The sequence below is a fragment of the Dufourea novaeangliae genome, unplaced genomic scaffold, assembly GCF_001272555.1.
Source record: "Dufourea novaeangliae isolate 0120121106 unplaced genomic scaffold, ASM127255v1 scaffold84, whole genome shotgun sequence".
Classification (NCBI taxonomy): domain Eukaryota; kingdom Metazoa; phylum Arthropoda; class Insecta; order Hymenoptera; family Halictidae; genus Dufourea; species Dufourea novaeangliae.
The window spans coordinates 502,633-520,810 of NW_015373964.1; the positions used below are offsets into that span (position 1 = coordinate 502,633).

Genomic DNA, 18,178 nt, shown 5'->3' on the forward strand with positions numbered 1-18,178 from the left:
TATGTATATATATATATATAGAAAGAGAGAGAGGGAGAGCGAGTGTGTGCGTGCGAGCGAGAAAAATTATATCGAACGTGCGAACGTGAGGAGGCAAAAAGGGTGCATGCGCATGACTGTTAGGGGATTAAACGAAAAAAATCGCGTGAAAGAGAGACGATACGATAGACAAGACGAATGATTTAAAAAACGGAGTAAATAAGAGCGAGTGAGAGAGAGAGAGAAAGCGCGGAAGAAAGTTGCGTGACAAGTAATACACGAAAGCGGATAGCGATAGGGTGAGTGGTGTGAGCGCGAGAGGACTGAGAATATCAGTTGTTACGATACATACATAAAAAAAGTATATATTGTATTAATTAAAGTAATGCAAAAAAAAGATGTGGTTAACGGGCCACCGCCAGAACGGTCCACGGACTATAAACGAATCCACACGTATACAAATCCCCCCCCCCCCCCCAACACACAAACCTACCCAAGACATGTAATATATATCTATAGACGGTGGACTGGCGTGCACGATAGGATTTTGCTCGGATCGCCGTTCGCGACATAATAGAAAACTGAAATACACATTTAAACAGAAACGATGCAAAAGACCCCGGATGAAATAGCGTGATCGAAGTTTACGGGCGTCGGGGAGCTCGTGAAACATTGTGGATATCTCGCCGATACTTTACGTATGCGCGTATAATACGTGAAAAAAAACGCATACAAACATACACACAAAAGAGTGAGACATCCGACGGAATAGTGTCGGCGAGACTTCCAATTGTCCCCCGATCAGCTCGTTCTTCGTGGTAGTGGTACGCATAGTTCCCTCTGAGCTAATACTTTAGACTGTATATGTATACACACACTTGCATATAAATATATATAAATATATAATATTGAAAATGGTGAAAAAATTCCGGCGGCACGGGCAAGATTCGACGGTCCCCGCGCTTCAAAAGAAATCTAACGTGAGCAAATACGCGACGAGGTGTTAGAGACGTATAATATAAATAACGGAAGATAAAGCGACATATATTGTCCCTGGACCGGTCTGGCCGGCTCACGGACGCAACACGTGAAAAAATAAACCACACCGGCACACGGATACAGACACACACACACACACACACACACAACTACTACTACCACCACCACCCCCCGCAGCGAGTCGAAAAAAAAAAATATGAAAACGAACTCACGACACTTTTACAATACACGAGCCTGCGCGAGCGCGTAGATAGAGGTTTAATCGAGGTAATCATTATGTGCGCATTATAAACGTTTTGGTACTGTACGGCACTGTATGACGCGTCTCTTTATACGTAAACACGTACTTCTTATACTAAATAATAATAACCATCGCCGCGGTGAAGCCTCTCGAAGCGTTTTTTACGCACCGTTACCGGCTTTCCTCGCTTTCGTCAGGCCGGGGACACAAAACACACACACACGCTGATGGCATGACCGTCTTGTTTTCGAACGGAGAACCCGAGCGTACGACGATCCGATCTCCGGCGATCTTCGATCGGATCTGAGAGACCTGCCAACCATCCCCCCCCCATTCTAACACTTTGTGATACGCAGTCTGTATCGAGGTTGAAAACGCCATTCGAACGAAAGAAATTATTTTTTCTTTATGTATAGCAATTTTTAGCATAGCGAATTATTTTCTTTTTTTATGTTTAGCAATCAGAATAACAATCATTCTATGAGCTAATATGGCGACTTAAGGGCTGTAATGAAATTGAGGCTGCAGTACGAACTCAGCTCCATTTTATTGAACTGCGAATAAATGCTGATATAAAGACATCTATTAAAGTTAAAGAATTCTGTTATTTTTTCAGTCGTACAGTTTTCCTCTTATGAACGAACATGATGAGTTTTAACGTTTGCATTTGATTTTATTCTCCTAGCCGATTCAGCAGTTTATTTCTAACTAAAAAAAGTCAAACATGGGTGTATTGAACGTTTCAGATAACAAATATCATTTTTTAAATTTTTTATATAATAAAATAATGTAGAATTATTTATAGCTCACTTACACCGTCCATGTCCGTTGCTTTTGGATTCACGACTTTTCTACTGATATTGTCTTCTAAAGTACCTGCGTTCAATCGTAGATGTCTGAAAATGTCGATGGATTAAAATTTCAAAATTGGTCCCACAGCTCGATACCATTGGCGTAACGCAAAGTGTTTAATTACCGTTTCATCCTCCGGCGTGTTGCGAGACAGAAAGCGGTGAGAATTGTTGCGGCTTGTCTTAAATCTGAACGATCAACGACTGGCAGAAATGGTGCGTGTGCCTTTTCACTGTAGCGCGACTATGTTCTTTTGTTTCAAAGTTTAATAAATTTGATCAGTATAGTATGGCAATTGCTCACTTTACACGATCTCGAACGGTGACGTTTATGATTTTCTATTTTTGGGGAGATAACGTTCATTGGTATTCTTCCACGCAGAGTCTAGAATTCGTTTGTACGTGAATGATTTCTTTATCTCTTTTGTTTCAACAACCCTTGATATCCGTCCTTCGAATCTTCCTCTTCATGGCAGAAAACCCGAAAAAATTGAACGTGGTTAAATTAGAACTTAATTCTACTGTTCGTCATTTTCATAAATGGATTTCTAATTAATTACTTTATTCGGACGATTCTTAAATTGCTCTTTTAATTATTAACTTAAACGGTAAATCTAAACAAATTAAAAATATAATTCGGTTTTTTCACAGGTTTTTATAAGCAGACATCAAGAAAATAATGTTCTCTGAAACAGAGTACACAAGAAATTTTTAACTGATTCGAAATCTTTCAAAAGAGTAAAAACTGATGAAAAGTGTCGTGAGAAAGATTGAAAAGTCGATGAAACCCTGTCGAAGGATTGCTACCTAACACGTAAAGTGAGAGATTGCTATAACTAGTTTCAAAATTTGTTCAACTGTTAACGTGACATAGAAAGTTGACGAAACTAATATAATTTTGACAATTTAGTGCAGTATTTTGGAAAGATATCAGTATCGAATTGGCATAGCAATACCCCACCTAGAATATATTAAGCTATCTAGATTGAAAAATTAAATTTAATTACTTTTTTTATTCCATGATCCTTCTTAACCTCCTTTGCAAAATTTTAATAACGTAAACGTCAGTTGAGAGATCAATCAACCATTATATAAACCCTCTCATTAATAATCCCACGTCAAAAAGTACTCAAAAATCAATCACAAAATTTACTGTATATCAAAATTCACATTATGAACCAGCTGCACTACAAAATCTACTCCCTCACCGATCCAAATACTTTTTTACGCAGTTTAAGATAAGCAAGAGAGCGAAACGGAGCATTTAACGGGACAGTACACGATCCTTTCGTCGTTTCGAATAAAAGAAATTCGAATTCCCAATTCAATCGATGATACTGTTACGAAGAAACCACTGTTATACAACTTTCGATGACAAAAGGGTACACGGAAATCGGATTGGTCGTTGCTCGAATCACTAGTTCAAGGCTCCAAGGGACCTCGAACGATCCCGGAGACGTTTCGTGATATTCCGAGCGACGTGATATAACGATCAACGATCAAAATTAGCTATTTTTATTTTTCCTTTCGAGAGACGTCGTTTGTCGCGGCCGCATGTTTCACTTCGCAAGTTAAGTCCGTTTTTTGTACGCGATCCACGATTCTACAGTGGACTACGGTTAGTTAGTTGCGTAGGGGTTCGAAATATTGTTGCCGATCAATCGTTTAGACGCTTAGCGTACGAGAACCGATCGACGCGTTGTTCTTAGGGGTGCCGTTCCTCGACATTCTCCGCGGACGATCACGATTTCTAGGTCCGTTGTCTAACGATCCGTCTCTCGAGACACACGGGGAACCGATCCATCCGCGAGCTTCCCGTTCAGTTGCGATCCGATCGATCCAGTTGCACTGTCATTGATCGGGCAGAAAATGTTTTATAGTTGAATAAATTGGATCCAAAGGATTATTCGTAAAAATTGACAGTTTTTTTTGGACTTGAAATAAAACATAAAAAACATTCGAAATAACAATACTTCCTTAGAGTTTCAATTAGAATTATTGAGAATTTGACTCTCCTATTCGTGATGATGAATATTATCGGAGATACGAATGATAAATTGAAATTGAATTGGACTGAAAAACGGTAATTATTCAACTATATATCGTTCTCTCTGCGCGTGCCCGAGCATCCGTTCTCGAGATCGTCGGTCGGCCGAATTATAACGATAAGTTCGAGTTTTCTTAGTGAGCGCACCGCGAGCCAGGCCGATACTTTACAGTTAAGGTGTCCCCACGATCGTTTTTTTAGCGCTGCTTTGCAGACCGCGTAGCGTGACCCCGTAGTCGATAGAACGTTAAAAAAAAAAAAAAACGTTTTTAGGTAAGTTTCACGGTAAAGTATCGTCCGCGTCTCGAGCGAAATAAAAACCTTCTTCTCTTCTCTTAATTGTAATTTAGCGCAAGCGTCCCTGAAGCGGCACCAAAAATAGTCCAGATCGAAGGACTGTTCTCCCGAACGCGGTGTCGAGCGAAAACGTTTTTTAATTCTAATTATCGAGATATCGTCGAATAGTAAATATTTCTAATCGCTCGTTACCGTTGACAGCCTTGGGGACACGTGACGCTTCAGGGATACGGATTTATGATCATCACTTCGTATCCCTCGAAGGAGTCGAGCGACGTATCGAAACGATAGGGAAAGTAAACAGAAGGATAGACGGGAGATTAGCGAGGCGAAATATATTTTCTGATGAGCTGGCGCGTCGATGTGCTTTCAGACTTTCGAAACGCGAGACAAACGGAGCGAAATTACTGGCAGAGGGAGGAAGCAAGATTGATAGAGAACGGGGTTGTGTTCAGATCGTATAGGGGCAGGATATAGGGGAAATTTTTGAGGGGGGTGGGGGAAGACGATTGGGAGGGCTCGACGAGAGCGATGGCGAATCCGTCACGGTGCGCCGACTGACACGTTTTCGGACGGTTTAAATATACTTATAGCGAAATTAAGAAATGCATATTATTCTGCCGATTAACGAGTAAGTGCGTAGAATTCGTTTAACTGTAGAGAAAAAGAAAATGAAGAAAACACGTACACAGTCACGTACGCGCGAGTGCAAGACACATTACCACCACCCGCCCCCTGTAATCGTTCACCCACGGACCACCCCACACCCATGTGTACACTGCGTACCGTACACGTACACGTGACACAGTTACACGACAAACATATACACACACGCATACGTACATGGGAAATAGGAGACACAGTGACGTACCAGTTTGACACGGTGATAACCGGAGGCACGGTTACGAGATACAAATAATATGAGAAAATAACAAAATACGAGTGGAGGAGAGAAAGTAACGATGGGTGAGGAAAAGAAAAGAATCGAGGAATATTAGACGGAAAAAGAAAAAACAATGCAAAACAGATACACACACACACACACACCATACAAAAGGCGCAACACGTACACGCGCACGCACGTTGCAATTAGACGTTATTATCGCAATTTGGAGTTAAAATTTATAATATATATTATATAAAAATATATATATAATAAATAAAAGTTGACGGATAACATAGAGTTATATTAAATATCGAGTTAAAGAAAAGATGAAGAAAGAAGCAATAATAAAAGAGTGGGAGCGTGTATTTCCTTGGGGTGGCGCGATCCAGCGCTGTGCACTCAACCTCGTCCTCGATCATCTGGTTTCCTTGATCGTCTTGGTCCTTTTACTATTGTTTTTATATTCGTGTTTTATAATGGTCAGGTTTTGATTAAATTGTCGCTCGAAGTTCATGTTAATTGTGATAAATTTCATTACAAATTCGTAAATACATGTTGGTTTTTCCGAAGTTTCAAACCTACCATTTATTCTAAATCGAATCAAAAACTGAATTTATTGTAGATTTTTAATATTTTCACTATCTCTTGAAAGTAATTGAGATAGAAATAACTCGAAAATAAAAGAATTAAGAACTGAAATACCATTGTTATTTATAGTTACTAATAGATACATTCAAGAAACGTGTGAACATAACACATTAGTTTATTACAAGATGCGACTTAGATTATTAATTTCAAGCTTGTTTCAAATGTATTAAATCAGTGGCAGTGTAAATTACAAAGTTCAGGATATCAAAGGTACGTTATATTTTTTTACTTTCTTGTTTTATTACTTACATTTCCGATTACTCTTTGAGACGGAGTTATAGTTTTCTTCTTATTTCTAGTATGAAATTTAGTAAAATAAAATTAACGTTATTGTAACATATTTAGCAAATTATAAAATTATATGTTTTATATACTTGCTTCATTGTTATTACAAAACTTCATTTGATATCTTTTAACTAGTCGTTAGACGTTACCGAAGAGGGCGTTTTCACGCGCGTATTGTGAGTGCTGGTAGTGTCGCCTGCTAACAATGAGTTCATCTGTCAATCGTCGTACAAAGTAAGCAAATCTTCAAATTACGCTACAATTATTAACTAATCAATCATTTATTATTGATGTCATAACTAAAAAATTAGTAACATATTCATAAATGTATTTAAAATAAGAAAACTCAGCTTCTTCAAGTTATTGCATCGTTTTTTTGGAGGTTAAGTGTAACGTCTACAACTATTGTTACATGTAATAGAGACAATATACGTTTTCTTTCTTCACACAGTCTGAAGATATCAGCGGGAGCCTTAGTATGCGACGAAAGTATTTTGAAAGGGGATATTACTATTGGTCCCAAGACCGTAGTACATCCGAAAGCAAGTATCATTGCAGAAGCTGGGCCCATTATAATAGGTGAAGGAAATATTATTGAGGAAATGGCAACAATAGCAAACAGGTAATATAAGGATTATTACAATAAAACTCAGTAGTTTTCTTCTGTTCTTATTACAATGAAATATTTCTTATATTGTAGATTACCTCCAGATGCACCTGAACCATCTACAGTTCCAGTGCAAATAGTTGGTAGTTTTAATGTATTTGAAACAGACTGCACTTGTGAAGCATACAAAGTAGGAGATAACAATATTTTGGAAAGCAAAGGTTGTACAACATAATATACAAGAAATATATTTATTTTACATTTGTCTTATTATAATGAGCTTCTCATCTGCAGCATTTGTTGGCCGTGAAGTTGAGTTGACCAGTGGTTGTGTTATTGGAGCAGCTTGTTCATTAACTGAACCAGAGGCAATACCTGAAAATACTGTAGTGTATGGCAGTGATTGTCAACGTAGAGAAATGCACGATAAACCATACGTAAGTATTTGCTAACGTCATGCTTGTGTTGATGGTAGTATTGTAATTGAACTGGTAAAATTTGTACCTTCCATATTTCAGCCTCAGGTAGGTCAATTAGAGTTTTTATTGAAAATACTACCTAATTATCACCACCTTAGAAAGCCTAATGTAAAACCAATAAAAAGTGAAGGAGGAGCATAAAGCTATTACTGCACTACTGAATAATTCAGTACTGTGCTTGTAATATGTCGACTTAAGATCACCAAAAAAATGTTAATATCTCATTAAGTTAATAGCTGATACAATTTTTATTATTATTATATAATTTCGAAAAATATTTCTCAAGTATTGTATTGATATTCCTATATTTGAGTTCTACACTATGGACGTATTATTTAATAAACTTTTAAAACTTTTCGTATTCACTATGTAATACCAGTACCTTCAAATAGTTTAAACTTAATCCTATAGTAATTTAGTGTTCCAAAAATCACGAAAGAACATCCTTTATACATGCTTGAAGAAGTACCATATAACTTTTATCATTCAAGGAATAAAATATGGTACAACGTCACTATTCGTTTTGACTTCCGCAGTACTATTTTACTATTTTATTACTTTACAAATCAATGAAGGTTACTACATATTTCATTGAACAATCTAGGAATGACATCGTTATTTGATTCCCTACATTGCGTATAGATGGCAGGAGCATCTCGTATATCGAAATCATTCATTTTTTAACTTTCATAGATAATGTTTATTTGTTTTTCAGTTCAAAGTACTTTAACTTGACAGCTGAAGTATTTTTCAAATAAACAGTTGAAAGTTTCGTACCAACACTTAATAATCGAATCTAACATCCGATGATATGCAACCCTCTATACTTTCCTTTGCGTGAATATGCGTAAACCTTTTTTTCTTTCTCAATCCCTTTGTAAGCATATAGTTAAATACACAGTACAAACTACTAGATATTATATTTCAAAAACGAATTGCATATCCCTAGGGACAATTCTAGTTCATACATCTCAGCAGTAGATGGCCATAGCGTTTATTTGTTCCACTACGCCAATACAAGAAACTATATTATACAATGTATTTAAAATTATAACAATTTAAATATCATTAACATAGAATATTCTTAATTGAATTTCGTTAATGTACTAATACATCTTATACATGAATTTCATTTATTTTTTCCAATATATAACATTTAAATAAGCCACCCCGAATAATTGCTACAGAAATGTTCAATCACACCTGTAAAGAAAACAGGTCAATTCCGAAGTATTAATGTTTTCTTCGATTGGTTTGAATAAAATAGAGACTCCTGTTTCGGTCGGTCCGATCTCTCTAGAACGCCCTGTACATCCCCGAAGGCCGAAACGTCGGGGGGAAACGACGCCGCGATCGGCAAATCTGTGTGCGTGGTCGGTACGACAAGATAATGTAACTTGATGTTTCTCCTTCTCTACGTTCTTCGCCGAGCAAACTCTCCAGAGAATCCAGCGGCACAATGCTAAACGCTACACCTATGAATATGAATTAGCGTCTCGTCGAGGGGGTTGGATGCGAACCATTTACCGTTTCCGTCAGCTTAACCGCGTACCGCAGTGACTCTCAGCCACTTAAACGGTAAATGTACGAACCGTGTCGCCACTTAATCTATAATAATTCACTTATCGTCGATATATTAACCATCACCATCGTAACACCGACAAAAAAAGAATACCAGTTGAAAGAAAGAAAAACGATTTGCACAATATCAAACAGGGGGATAATATAAAAAGAACCCATATATCGATTACACTTGACAATATTTAGAGGAATATTTATTTGCAGTTTTTAAAGTGGGTGTTTTTTTATTTAGGATTGTTGTATTGCAGAAATATTGTTTACAGACGAATGAGTTTTGTAAAGAGCCACGGAGCGAATATCACAGTCGAAACCGTGGTGGGTCTCGAGCGCCGCTTTATTTTAATGATCGCTCGTCGCAACCCCCTTCAACGTAACTCTTGTCGCGGAAAGTGGTGACCCGAGAGAGCTGTCATATTTTGACGTCCGCAACGGGCGTTCTGGTCTAGAACGGGGAGGGGAGACCGAGAAGAAAGGAGATTATTTTTCGTCGGGCTGGGAGGAAGCTGAAATCGGCACGGGAGAGCCACGGGAGGACGGGGAACTCCCTAATGGCTCGCGGATACGCGAGAGTTTTTCCCCGGACCCCGTTACGAGCCAAGCTCTCTTCGTCATCCACTGATTTTTGGGGAGCGATCGCGTGTCGAATTTAACTCGCTAAAACGGCCAGACCGTTTCGTCGTGCCTTCTGTTATCCTACCAATCTATTTCGTAATCATTAAATGAAACTGTTCTGCTTTTCAGATGTAATGAATCATAAAGGTTCGTATATTTATTAGATACATTAATAGGCAGTCTACTATTGCTTAAGAAATTCTATTTTTGTTCCCACATACTTTATATTCCTATGCTATCTTACCAATATTCAATATTGGTTTCCAACTCCCTCCACTATATTGACGGTTATGAGACCATAGCGAATTACTTATTGGTATATTTATGTAACATACAGAGTCAAACTGTAAAATTAGGATGTCGAATAATTTCTTTATTTCCAGAACTATTTCAATTTGACTCGATATGGTTGAAGTTTTCGCGAGTGATAGAAGATACTTTTAATAATTACATTACGTAGAATTTTTACAATTGTCTTTATAGCGTAATGAAGATTAGATTTCATGAAATTAGAATAGAAAGCAGTGAAGAGCATTTTTGATCATGTATGTAGACTGTAATACAGACTGATCAAAACAATTAGAGAATCATATACTGTACCTGCTGTGCTCATTAATAACTTTTGTAAAGTTGTTTTATGGAAACGAACCTAGGTGTTAGTATCGTATAAAGAGGTTTTAATTCACCAAACAGTAACGATCCTCTAATTATTTTGATCATTGTAGGATTATAACATTAAAGTCTAAATATGGGATCAAGATATTATCGAATTTACAATTTAAGAAACCTGATTGTGTTCTACATTTAGAAGAAAATTGTTCCTATATCGAATGTTATTGAAGAATATTCAGTACTTCCTAACATCGTTAATACTGTATATGTACAGTGTTTGTCTGCGGTTACTGAATAAAGATACTATGCTTAATGCTCTGTCAACGCACGAAGTTACGTCTGCTGTTTTATGAATATGCATGTCACATGAAAAGCGTAACGAATCTTGTTCAATTGTACGTAGCTATGAACCGTGTACTCCCCCCGAAGTACTGTTCACGTGACATACAGCATTCTGAGAAATTTCAGTTACTCCTCTGGTTTAGATCGTAAAACTTATAGAATCCTCTTAAGAAAAGTTGATTTTCATTATTTTTTCTTCTGTAGTCTAAAACGTAACGAGCACTATTTTTGCACTTCAATAATTATTATTTAACTTATGAATTCTTAACCCTTTTCAAGGATCACGTAAATTTGTCGTTTCTTCCCTTTCGGCTTACGGTATATAACGTCACATAATTTTTTATAATCTATAATACTAGCCGTTGCCCGCGGTTATGTGCGCGTTAGCTTCTAAAATTATTTTTCTACCTTTTGGAATTGATTTTAAGAAACTATCATATGCAATTTTTGTTTTAACATCTCCAGCTTTAGTGGATTTAAAGATACGGTTATCCTGTGAGAAAACAACTTACCCCCTTTTCATCCTTGTAAGGGTAGAATTTCAAAAAACGCTCAAACACCTGTTTGTTTATTTTTAATGTGAAATTTATATGCCGAACGTAACGTCTTCAAGTTTAGGGATTTGTGGGATTCCTTTAAACAAATTTTCACCCCATTTTTAACAAAATTCAGAACAAAAATTATTCCTTATCTATAAATTTCATGTTTCTAAGTACAGTGGTTTGGGCTGGGCGTTGATGAATGAGTCACCTAAGCCTTTTATAATATATTGCCATGCTCTTCATCTCCCCAATCACTATTTAAGATAAAATATATATCCTCTATATATTAGAGGAATGTTCGAGGAACACATTGGTGACGGTTTCATCAAAATCGATTCAAGTAGTTTCCGAGATTACCTCGAACAAACATACAAACTAACAAACATTTCGTCTTTATAATATCAGTGTAGATTAACGAATAAAATTTTAAGATATTCTTCACAGCTGCATTTAATTTAACAGTGCATTCAAGTGGCCTCACAGGTATCCCTACAATCCAGGGACTTCGGCCTCTAGGAACAGCAGCAGGGGTTAATATTCCGATTTTTCATCTTCAGCAGAATATCCGTAACGCATTAAAACTTGCCAGACGATGGGTAAAAACAAAGTCCACGCCGAGAACTGATACGCCCGGGGTGATTTAGCACCAATCAAGACCGGCGGAGCGTGGATCGTGCTAATCAGCCAGGAATCAATATTTCGCCAGCAATTAAGGAAACCTCGGGCAGACTGTGCCTAGAATCGGATTCAATTCGTATGACAGATCCCGCCGACGTACATGACATTTTTCGCCCTTCCCGTCTTCGCTCGGCTCGCGATTACAATGGAAATGTTAAGCGAGTCGTGCATTCGCAACGCTCGTCACTCTGGTTCGCCGCTCGACAACCGAGCTCCCGTCAATTTGAGCCGCGCAGCCGGGGAACCAAGGGCGAGAGAAGTGTCATACACAAGCGACGCGACGCGTCGATGATCGTCGTTGATGGACGAGCGATGATCGGGAAAGTATTCCGCCGGGGCTGTCCATCGACGCAGCGGTGATCAACGGGCGATCATTCCGCGGGACTTTCGACGGGACGCTAATTCAGTTCGTTCGAGACTCGACTTAATTTGATCACGGTTATTGCTATTCCCACGATTTCTGTGGAGTTTCCGCGACCCAGCGGATTATCCAGGTGCTTATCACTGGGAACGATGAAAGCAAATGGAGATTGACGATGGAAGATTTGTTTAAGGGGAGGAACAACAGGGTATAATTTTGAAAAAATCCATATTTTCTGAAGGATATACATTTCAAAAATATTGTACGAATATTTCAAAAAGAAATTCGTTTGAAAATGCATTGTGCACGCATGCAATTACGGCTAAGATATGGTTCATCGAGCAACTATACATAATTTTTTTAATTATTGATAAATCATTATTATGAACACTAGGGTTAAACAAATCAAATAAAATATTTTCTTATAATTTAAAAACATAAATATACTTCATAAAAGTTTTCAGTATATTGTGCAGCATTTATGCTTTCTGTATTCAGAAAGTACACAGTGCTTTACGTACATTTTATCAGCGTTCATGCTTAGAACCAGAACTATCAACCACTCGTTTGAAATTAGATCTAACCTTCAGTGGACGGGCAGATTTTTTCATGATTTAACAATCTCCATTAAAATGACTAATTGTATCATTGTATTGTATTCATCAACGTTACTAACTATTAGACTATATTTCTACTATTTTCATAATCTTACTATTTTTACTTTTACGTACCGATGTATTACTTCTTATTCGACTGCAAATGTTTGTGCATTCATAGCGTTCGTCGACTTGCGAAACGTAGCAAAATGAAGATTCCAGCGAAATTTAATATACAGTATTTATATATCATTATTATCAAATTAAAACTCCAAGTACAGAAAACGAAATTCTGTGCAGTTTGGTTTTTCGTATATCAATCCCTAAAACTGTAAATTTGCAGAAACATCCGCAGTCTACTTCTTACTACATTCCACGGAGTTAGTCACCGATCACCGGCGGTAGCCTGAACGGAAAGTTCATTGTCGGTCACAGATGACCGACACAATGTTTAACGCGTCAGTAATACCCCCAATAGTGGAATTAATCTCAATTCCGTGAACGGTGTCACTGGAGATCAACTGATCCGTTTGTAATCATCGATAGGGGTGGCATTTAATCGCAAGCGATCGTAATTTAGCTCGTGTTTAGCGATTCGATCGTCGAGATTCGAAAGGACGGTGTGTCAGTAGTGGAGGAGAAGGGGGGTTGTTTATACAACGTCACCGAAAACGATCTCCTCGGGCCGTTGCGACGACGGGAGCGGCAATGAGATAAACGATTCAATCGCGACAATGAATAATACTTGAGCGACGGTTAAACGCAGGAGCGGATCGGATCGGGTCCGCCCACGAGCCTGTCCGAAGGGAAACCACCCGTAAAATCCAAAAGGGGTGCAGTGGAGCGGGAGCGGCAGGGGGCGCCAGGCGACTCTGTGACGCGATTATGCTAACGAAGTTATTCCATTGTAACGCTGTTTACAACGGCGCGCATTAAGGCTACACCGGAACAATAGCACCCTCTCCCCCTCCCCTCCCCTCCCCCCATCGTTCTGGCCGTACACAAATCGGGGGTATCCTCGAGAATCGTGCGGCCATTGTACGCGTTGTTCCGAAAGGAAGTGGCTTCGATGGTGAACTGGAAAAAGTGATAAAGGTTAGTTTTATTTCTTCGATTATAAGGAAGGGTTACATCGAAGTTGCACTGGTAATCGTGGGTGTCGATACTTGGTGGATTTGTGGTCGCGGTATGTAAATGGTGTGAAAACGTGAAAATTGATAAGGGAGTTATTGTTATATTATTGTTACATTGTTGTTAGGTGACGTAGATAAATTAGTATATCATGGTCAAATTGAGTATCAATCATCAATGTTTTTGACATAACGTAAGAATTCGGAACAGAATCCGTGTTAACAGATTACCTCCCTACCGGCTGCTATTTAATGGGTTTAGTAGATCCAACGATCAAAAACCAAGGAATTATTATTAAACAGTTCAATCACAGTCGCAAGTTACATTCTTGGAAAATAGTAAGAATTTTAATAGAATAAGGTGACAATTTGTTCTTTATGTGCACTGAGATTTAAAATTATATTAATAGGCTACCGTTCAGTAAAGTGTGAAGTTAGTTGGAATTTTTTAGTAATAATTACAGTGAATCGTTCCATACTATTTTGAATTTATCATTATGGAAAGTGTAATCCTTCTTACTGTTAGTCTGATCTAAACAATTATATTCTACTGTGATAATTTCCATGTACAATCATTACTCGAAATTATTTGAATATAACATTTTCTTCAAATTATTTATTTAGTGCAAGATTATGGAAATTAGATCAGGGAAAGTTATGTGTTAAGATCCATTCTTACAATTGCTACAAGAAGTTTCAGTAGTTTATTGTACTTTATTGGAAATAAGCTCTGGAAAGTTCACGAGTACACGTTTATAAAAACAGCGCACGATGGAGAAAGCTAAGAAAGATCACCAAAAGCGTTGAAGTACAATGAATATAGGGGGTTGGAAGGGGCTCCGACTATTTCGTGTCTGGTTACACCCTACAGGAGCGCCACTTGACTCTTATTTAACTTTCAAATATATTTTATGCCCTTTGCATCTTAATACCTTCACGGATTCGCTATTCCTTTTCTCCCTTCCCTGGGTTTTTCTAATGCGCATGCATTTTCGTATCATTGACGTTCCCGAGATTTCGTCATACCGAATAACCACCCCTATAATACTATTATTTCTAATTCATATGTCTTTTCTAAAGACGAAAGTAAAACCTAAAAGAAAAATGTATTATTATATTTCCTATACTTACTTTATTGGTCTGTCGTTCTAGATATTCTTATGTTCACAATATTATTAATCATGAGAACATACATCATTGTAAAATGTAAGTTTTATTTATTTAGTCAGATTATCACTGTAACAACACGTTTAATATTCAGAAACAACGAGAGAAAAATATCTTGACATTGTTCATCCTGTATGCATATTATAAAATTCTTTATAGTGCCACCGATTAAGAATAGAAAACACTATAAACAATATGATTTAAATAATTATTTATTTTAGTATTTATCGAATAGCCGTAACATTAACATTAAGCAATTAGAAATTATTCTAAAAAATTTTGGTTACTTGTACAAGTTTTGACGAATATACAAAAAGGACAAAATTTTATCGCGTTCACGATTTAATGGTTTCACCGATTCGTCGTCTCATCCCCTCTTGGCTAAGTTTCGATTTCTTTTTGATAACAGTGAAACACGATGATCGTTGTGAGCGATTCGAGACACAAGTAACTCATGCTCGAACGAACCCGGCATTTATGCGTCCGTCGAAGCGTGGCGACGCAACGGCGGGATTATTTGTAGGATTCAGCCGTATACCCGACGTTTCCGCCGAATCCTTTGTACCATTCGCCCGTTACACCATAGAATATTTTCGAGATGTATTTAGGCTTATTTCGGACAGCCGGATATTCGTCTATTTTTACGCAAGTCTACTCAATCACGTTTCTCATCCTCCCACTCACGTTGCTACTGAATTTTTGAAATTAAATTTAAATATCCAAACAGTGTTAAATTTTAATATACATGCAACAGAGAACACTATAATTATATTTTGTTCGTTTCAGCATCGGATTCATGATACAAATGAATTTATCGGAAAATAATTCTTATTAGGTAGATTATTCTCTTTTTTCTTTTTTTAAATTTGTGTTTTTTAAAAGAAAGTACAGAAATTATACCAGATCGTCAAGATAAATGTAAATAATCGAAGTAAAGAAATTGGCGGATACAATATCACGTGACTTAACACTGAAACTACCGAACCCGTCAAAATGACAGATTTAAGATACTTTATTTTACAATTACTGAATTTATATAAACGTCTACTTTCTTATACACCTTATATTGTAGTACTAAGCTATATTAGATTATATATTAGACGTGTTAATATACTACACAGAACTTATCATAACTTCGATGCTGGTAGTTCTAATGTTAAGTCTACAATTACTCATGAATATTTGATATTACTTTTCTATATCCATTATCTGACGTGAAAATAAGTGGCCATTCTGTGCATTTGACGTAACAATGAGTCCACCATTATATTTTTATTAGGCTTAGTACTTGTTTCCAATAAAACTGAAGATACATGCTACGTTAGTAATTTCTGTCATTTGTTGTTCTACATCCTACGCCAGTTTCATGTAAACTGAGAATGGGAAGACACATCGAATTTGAACCATACTATCATCTTATTAAAAGGGAACAGTATATTTTCAACGTAATTTCGAAAACTATGGGATTTTATTTATTTTTCAAACCTTATGTTAAGTCAGATAACCGAGGATAATGGAAAGAAATAAGGAATATCATTCAAATAGGCTAGGTATTTGAGTTATTCCGAAACGAATATGCACACAAAAAATACTGGACTACTTATTAATGCACCTAATAATTGCTTATGTGCAGGCATTAGAGTTTTCTTGTCTGTAAGTCCAACCCTTAAAGCGTCTATACAACATGCTCGAAGCAGTTACCTCTATTAGATTTTGAAAATTGTAAATTTTTCTCGACACCTGAAATCACGTAGCAGTGTTAGTATCCATTCACGTAAACTTGTTAGCCGAAAAACGGAGCAGATCGAGTGAACGACGACAAGGAAGATTATCTCATCCGTGGTTCTGTCTCCGCAACCCTCTCGTCGACGAGTTCTTCAGTCCGCCTCTTGCATCCGAATGCGAGTCTCCGATCTCTTTGAAGCGCACCGACGACACCGTCGACGCGTACACATTCCTCCGTGTCACTCTGATAGCTTCCGATGAGAAAAAATTAATTAGCCGGCCGGGCCAGCTGTGCTCGTTTAAGTAAACGCGGGAATTAGCGGTGGGAGGTTCCTCCACTTCCGCTTCTTCGGTGATTTATTAATAAAGCTGAGGAAAGTGGAAGTACAAGTGATTTGGGAAGGAAAGATTGGGAACAGTGCTAACGTGGCCCTAAATACGTAGTTCAATTTTTCAGCTTTCTCATCCAGTGAAATTAATAATTTGGTAGATAGTGATTGTATTAACACAATGAGTAAATGAAGTATTGTATTTTAATGTGTAAGAGTAAGTATAATAATTCGACTAGGGTTTGTATACTGTATTGGAAATACTTATTGAATCACTTGAACAATGAACACATTATCACTTATATCTCTCCTGTTATTAATACTACGAAAATTACTTAAAATAGATACTTGTTATAAAAATGTGTAGCTCACTATTTTGGGAAAATAAACTAGATACAAATAATTTTATCAATCGTGTTATGTAAATTTGAGAGTGATGCAATAAGTATTTCCACTACTGTATTTATAGGTTATATGAGTGGGGAACAGTAATAAAATATATATTTCTATGAAGTTTAGTTTTATTTTTAATATAAGAGAACTTTTGACAGGGGAAAGTAATTACTACTTAATTTATATTTTTATGAATTCGTCTGTGAAGATTAAATTTTGTACAAATGGCCCCTATTCAATAATGCTACGAGGGACCACTAAAATGGCTATATTGAGAGAATTTGTGGTTAACAGGACGTTTAGTTTACTTCATAAGGAATTTCAAAGGAATATTGAGGTCGTTAGTATCTAATTTTAAATTTCAAATTTCTGTTACTTTCATGACAAATTCAAACATTATATAAGCGTAAATAATTTTTAAATATCTAAAATGTAAACGGATAATGTCGGACGTCGCATTTAGTGTGAGCTTTCAATTCACTTCTTTAAAGATCATGCACATTTTACTACCGACTTTAATAAATATTTTTTTATGTTAAACTCTTTATGAACATACAAAGTGTCGCATTTTATGGTAAATACAGAAACGCCTACGTGGACGAACTCGTCATCGTACACACACGTCAAATCGGATAATCTTTCCGCTTCGTCCACGAAGAGGACGCGGGTGTTCGTATGTGACTCGACGAAGGGGGAGCCGGCCAGGGAACGTTGATGGCATTCCTCTAATTTGTCGGCTCGACTTTGTCGGCTAATCAATCGAGTTCGTGATTACCATGCCGCTCGAACGT

The 18,178-nt window shown here is 37.2% G+C and overlaps 1 protein-coding gene across 1 annotated transcript; it reads left to right on the plus strand.

Moving 5' to 3' along the window:
- Positions 1–6,408: 6,408 nt before the first annotated feature.
- LOC107186685 (dynactin subunit 6) lies at positions 6,409–7,549 on the plus strand. The gene is made up of 5 exons (XM_015574616.1): positions 6,409–6,467; positions 6,685–6,855; positions 6,934–7,061; positions 7,135–7,277; positions 7,359–7,549. The coding sequence occupies exons 1-5, from the start codon at positions 6,439–6,441 to the stop codon at positions 7,458–7,460; spliced, it is 573 nt and encodes a 190-aa protein (XP_015430102.1). The 5' UTR covers positions 6,409–6,438; the 3' UTR covers positions 7,461–7,549.
- The last annotated feature ends 10,629 nt before the right edge of the window (positions 7,550–18,178 follow it).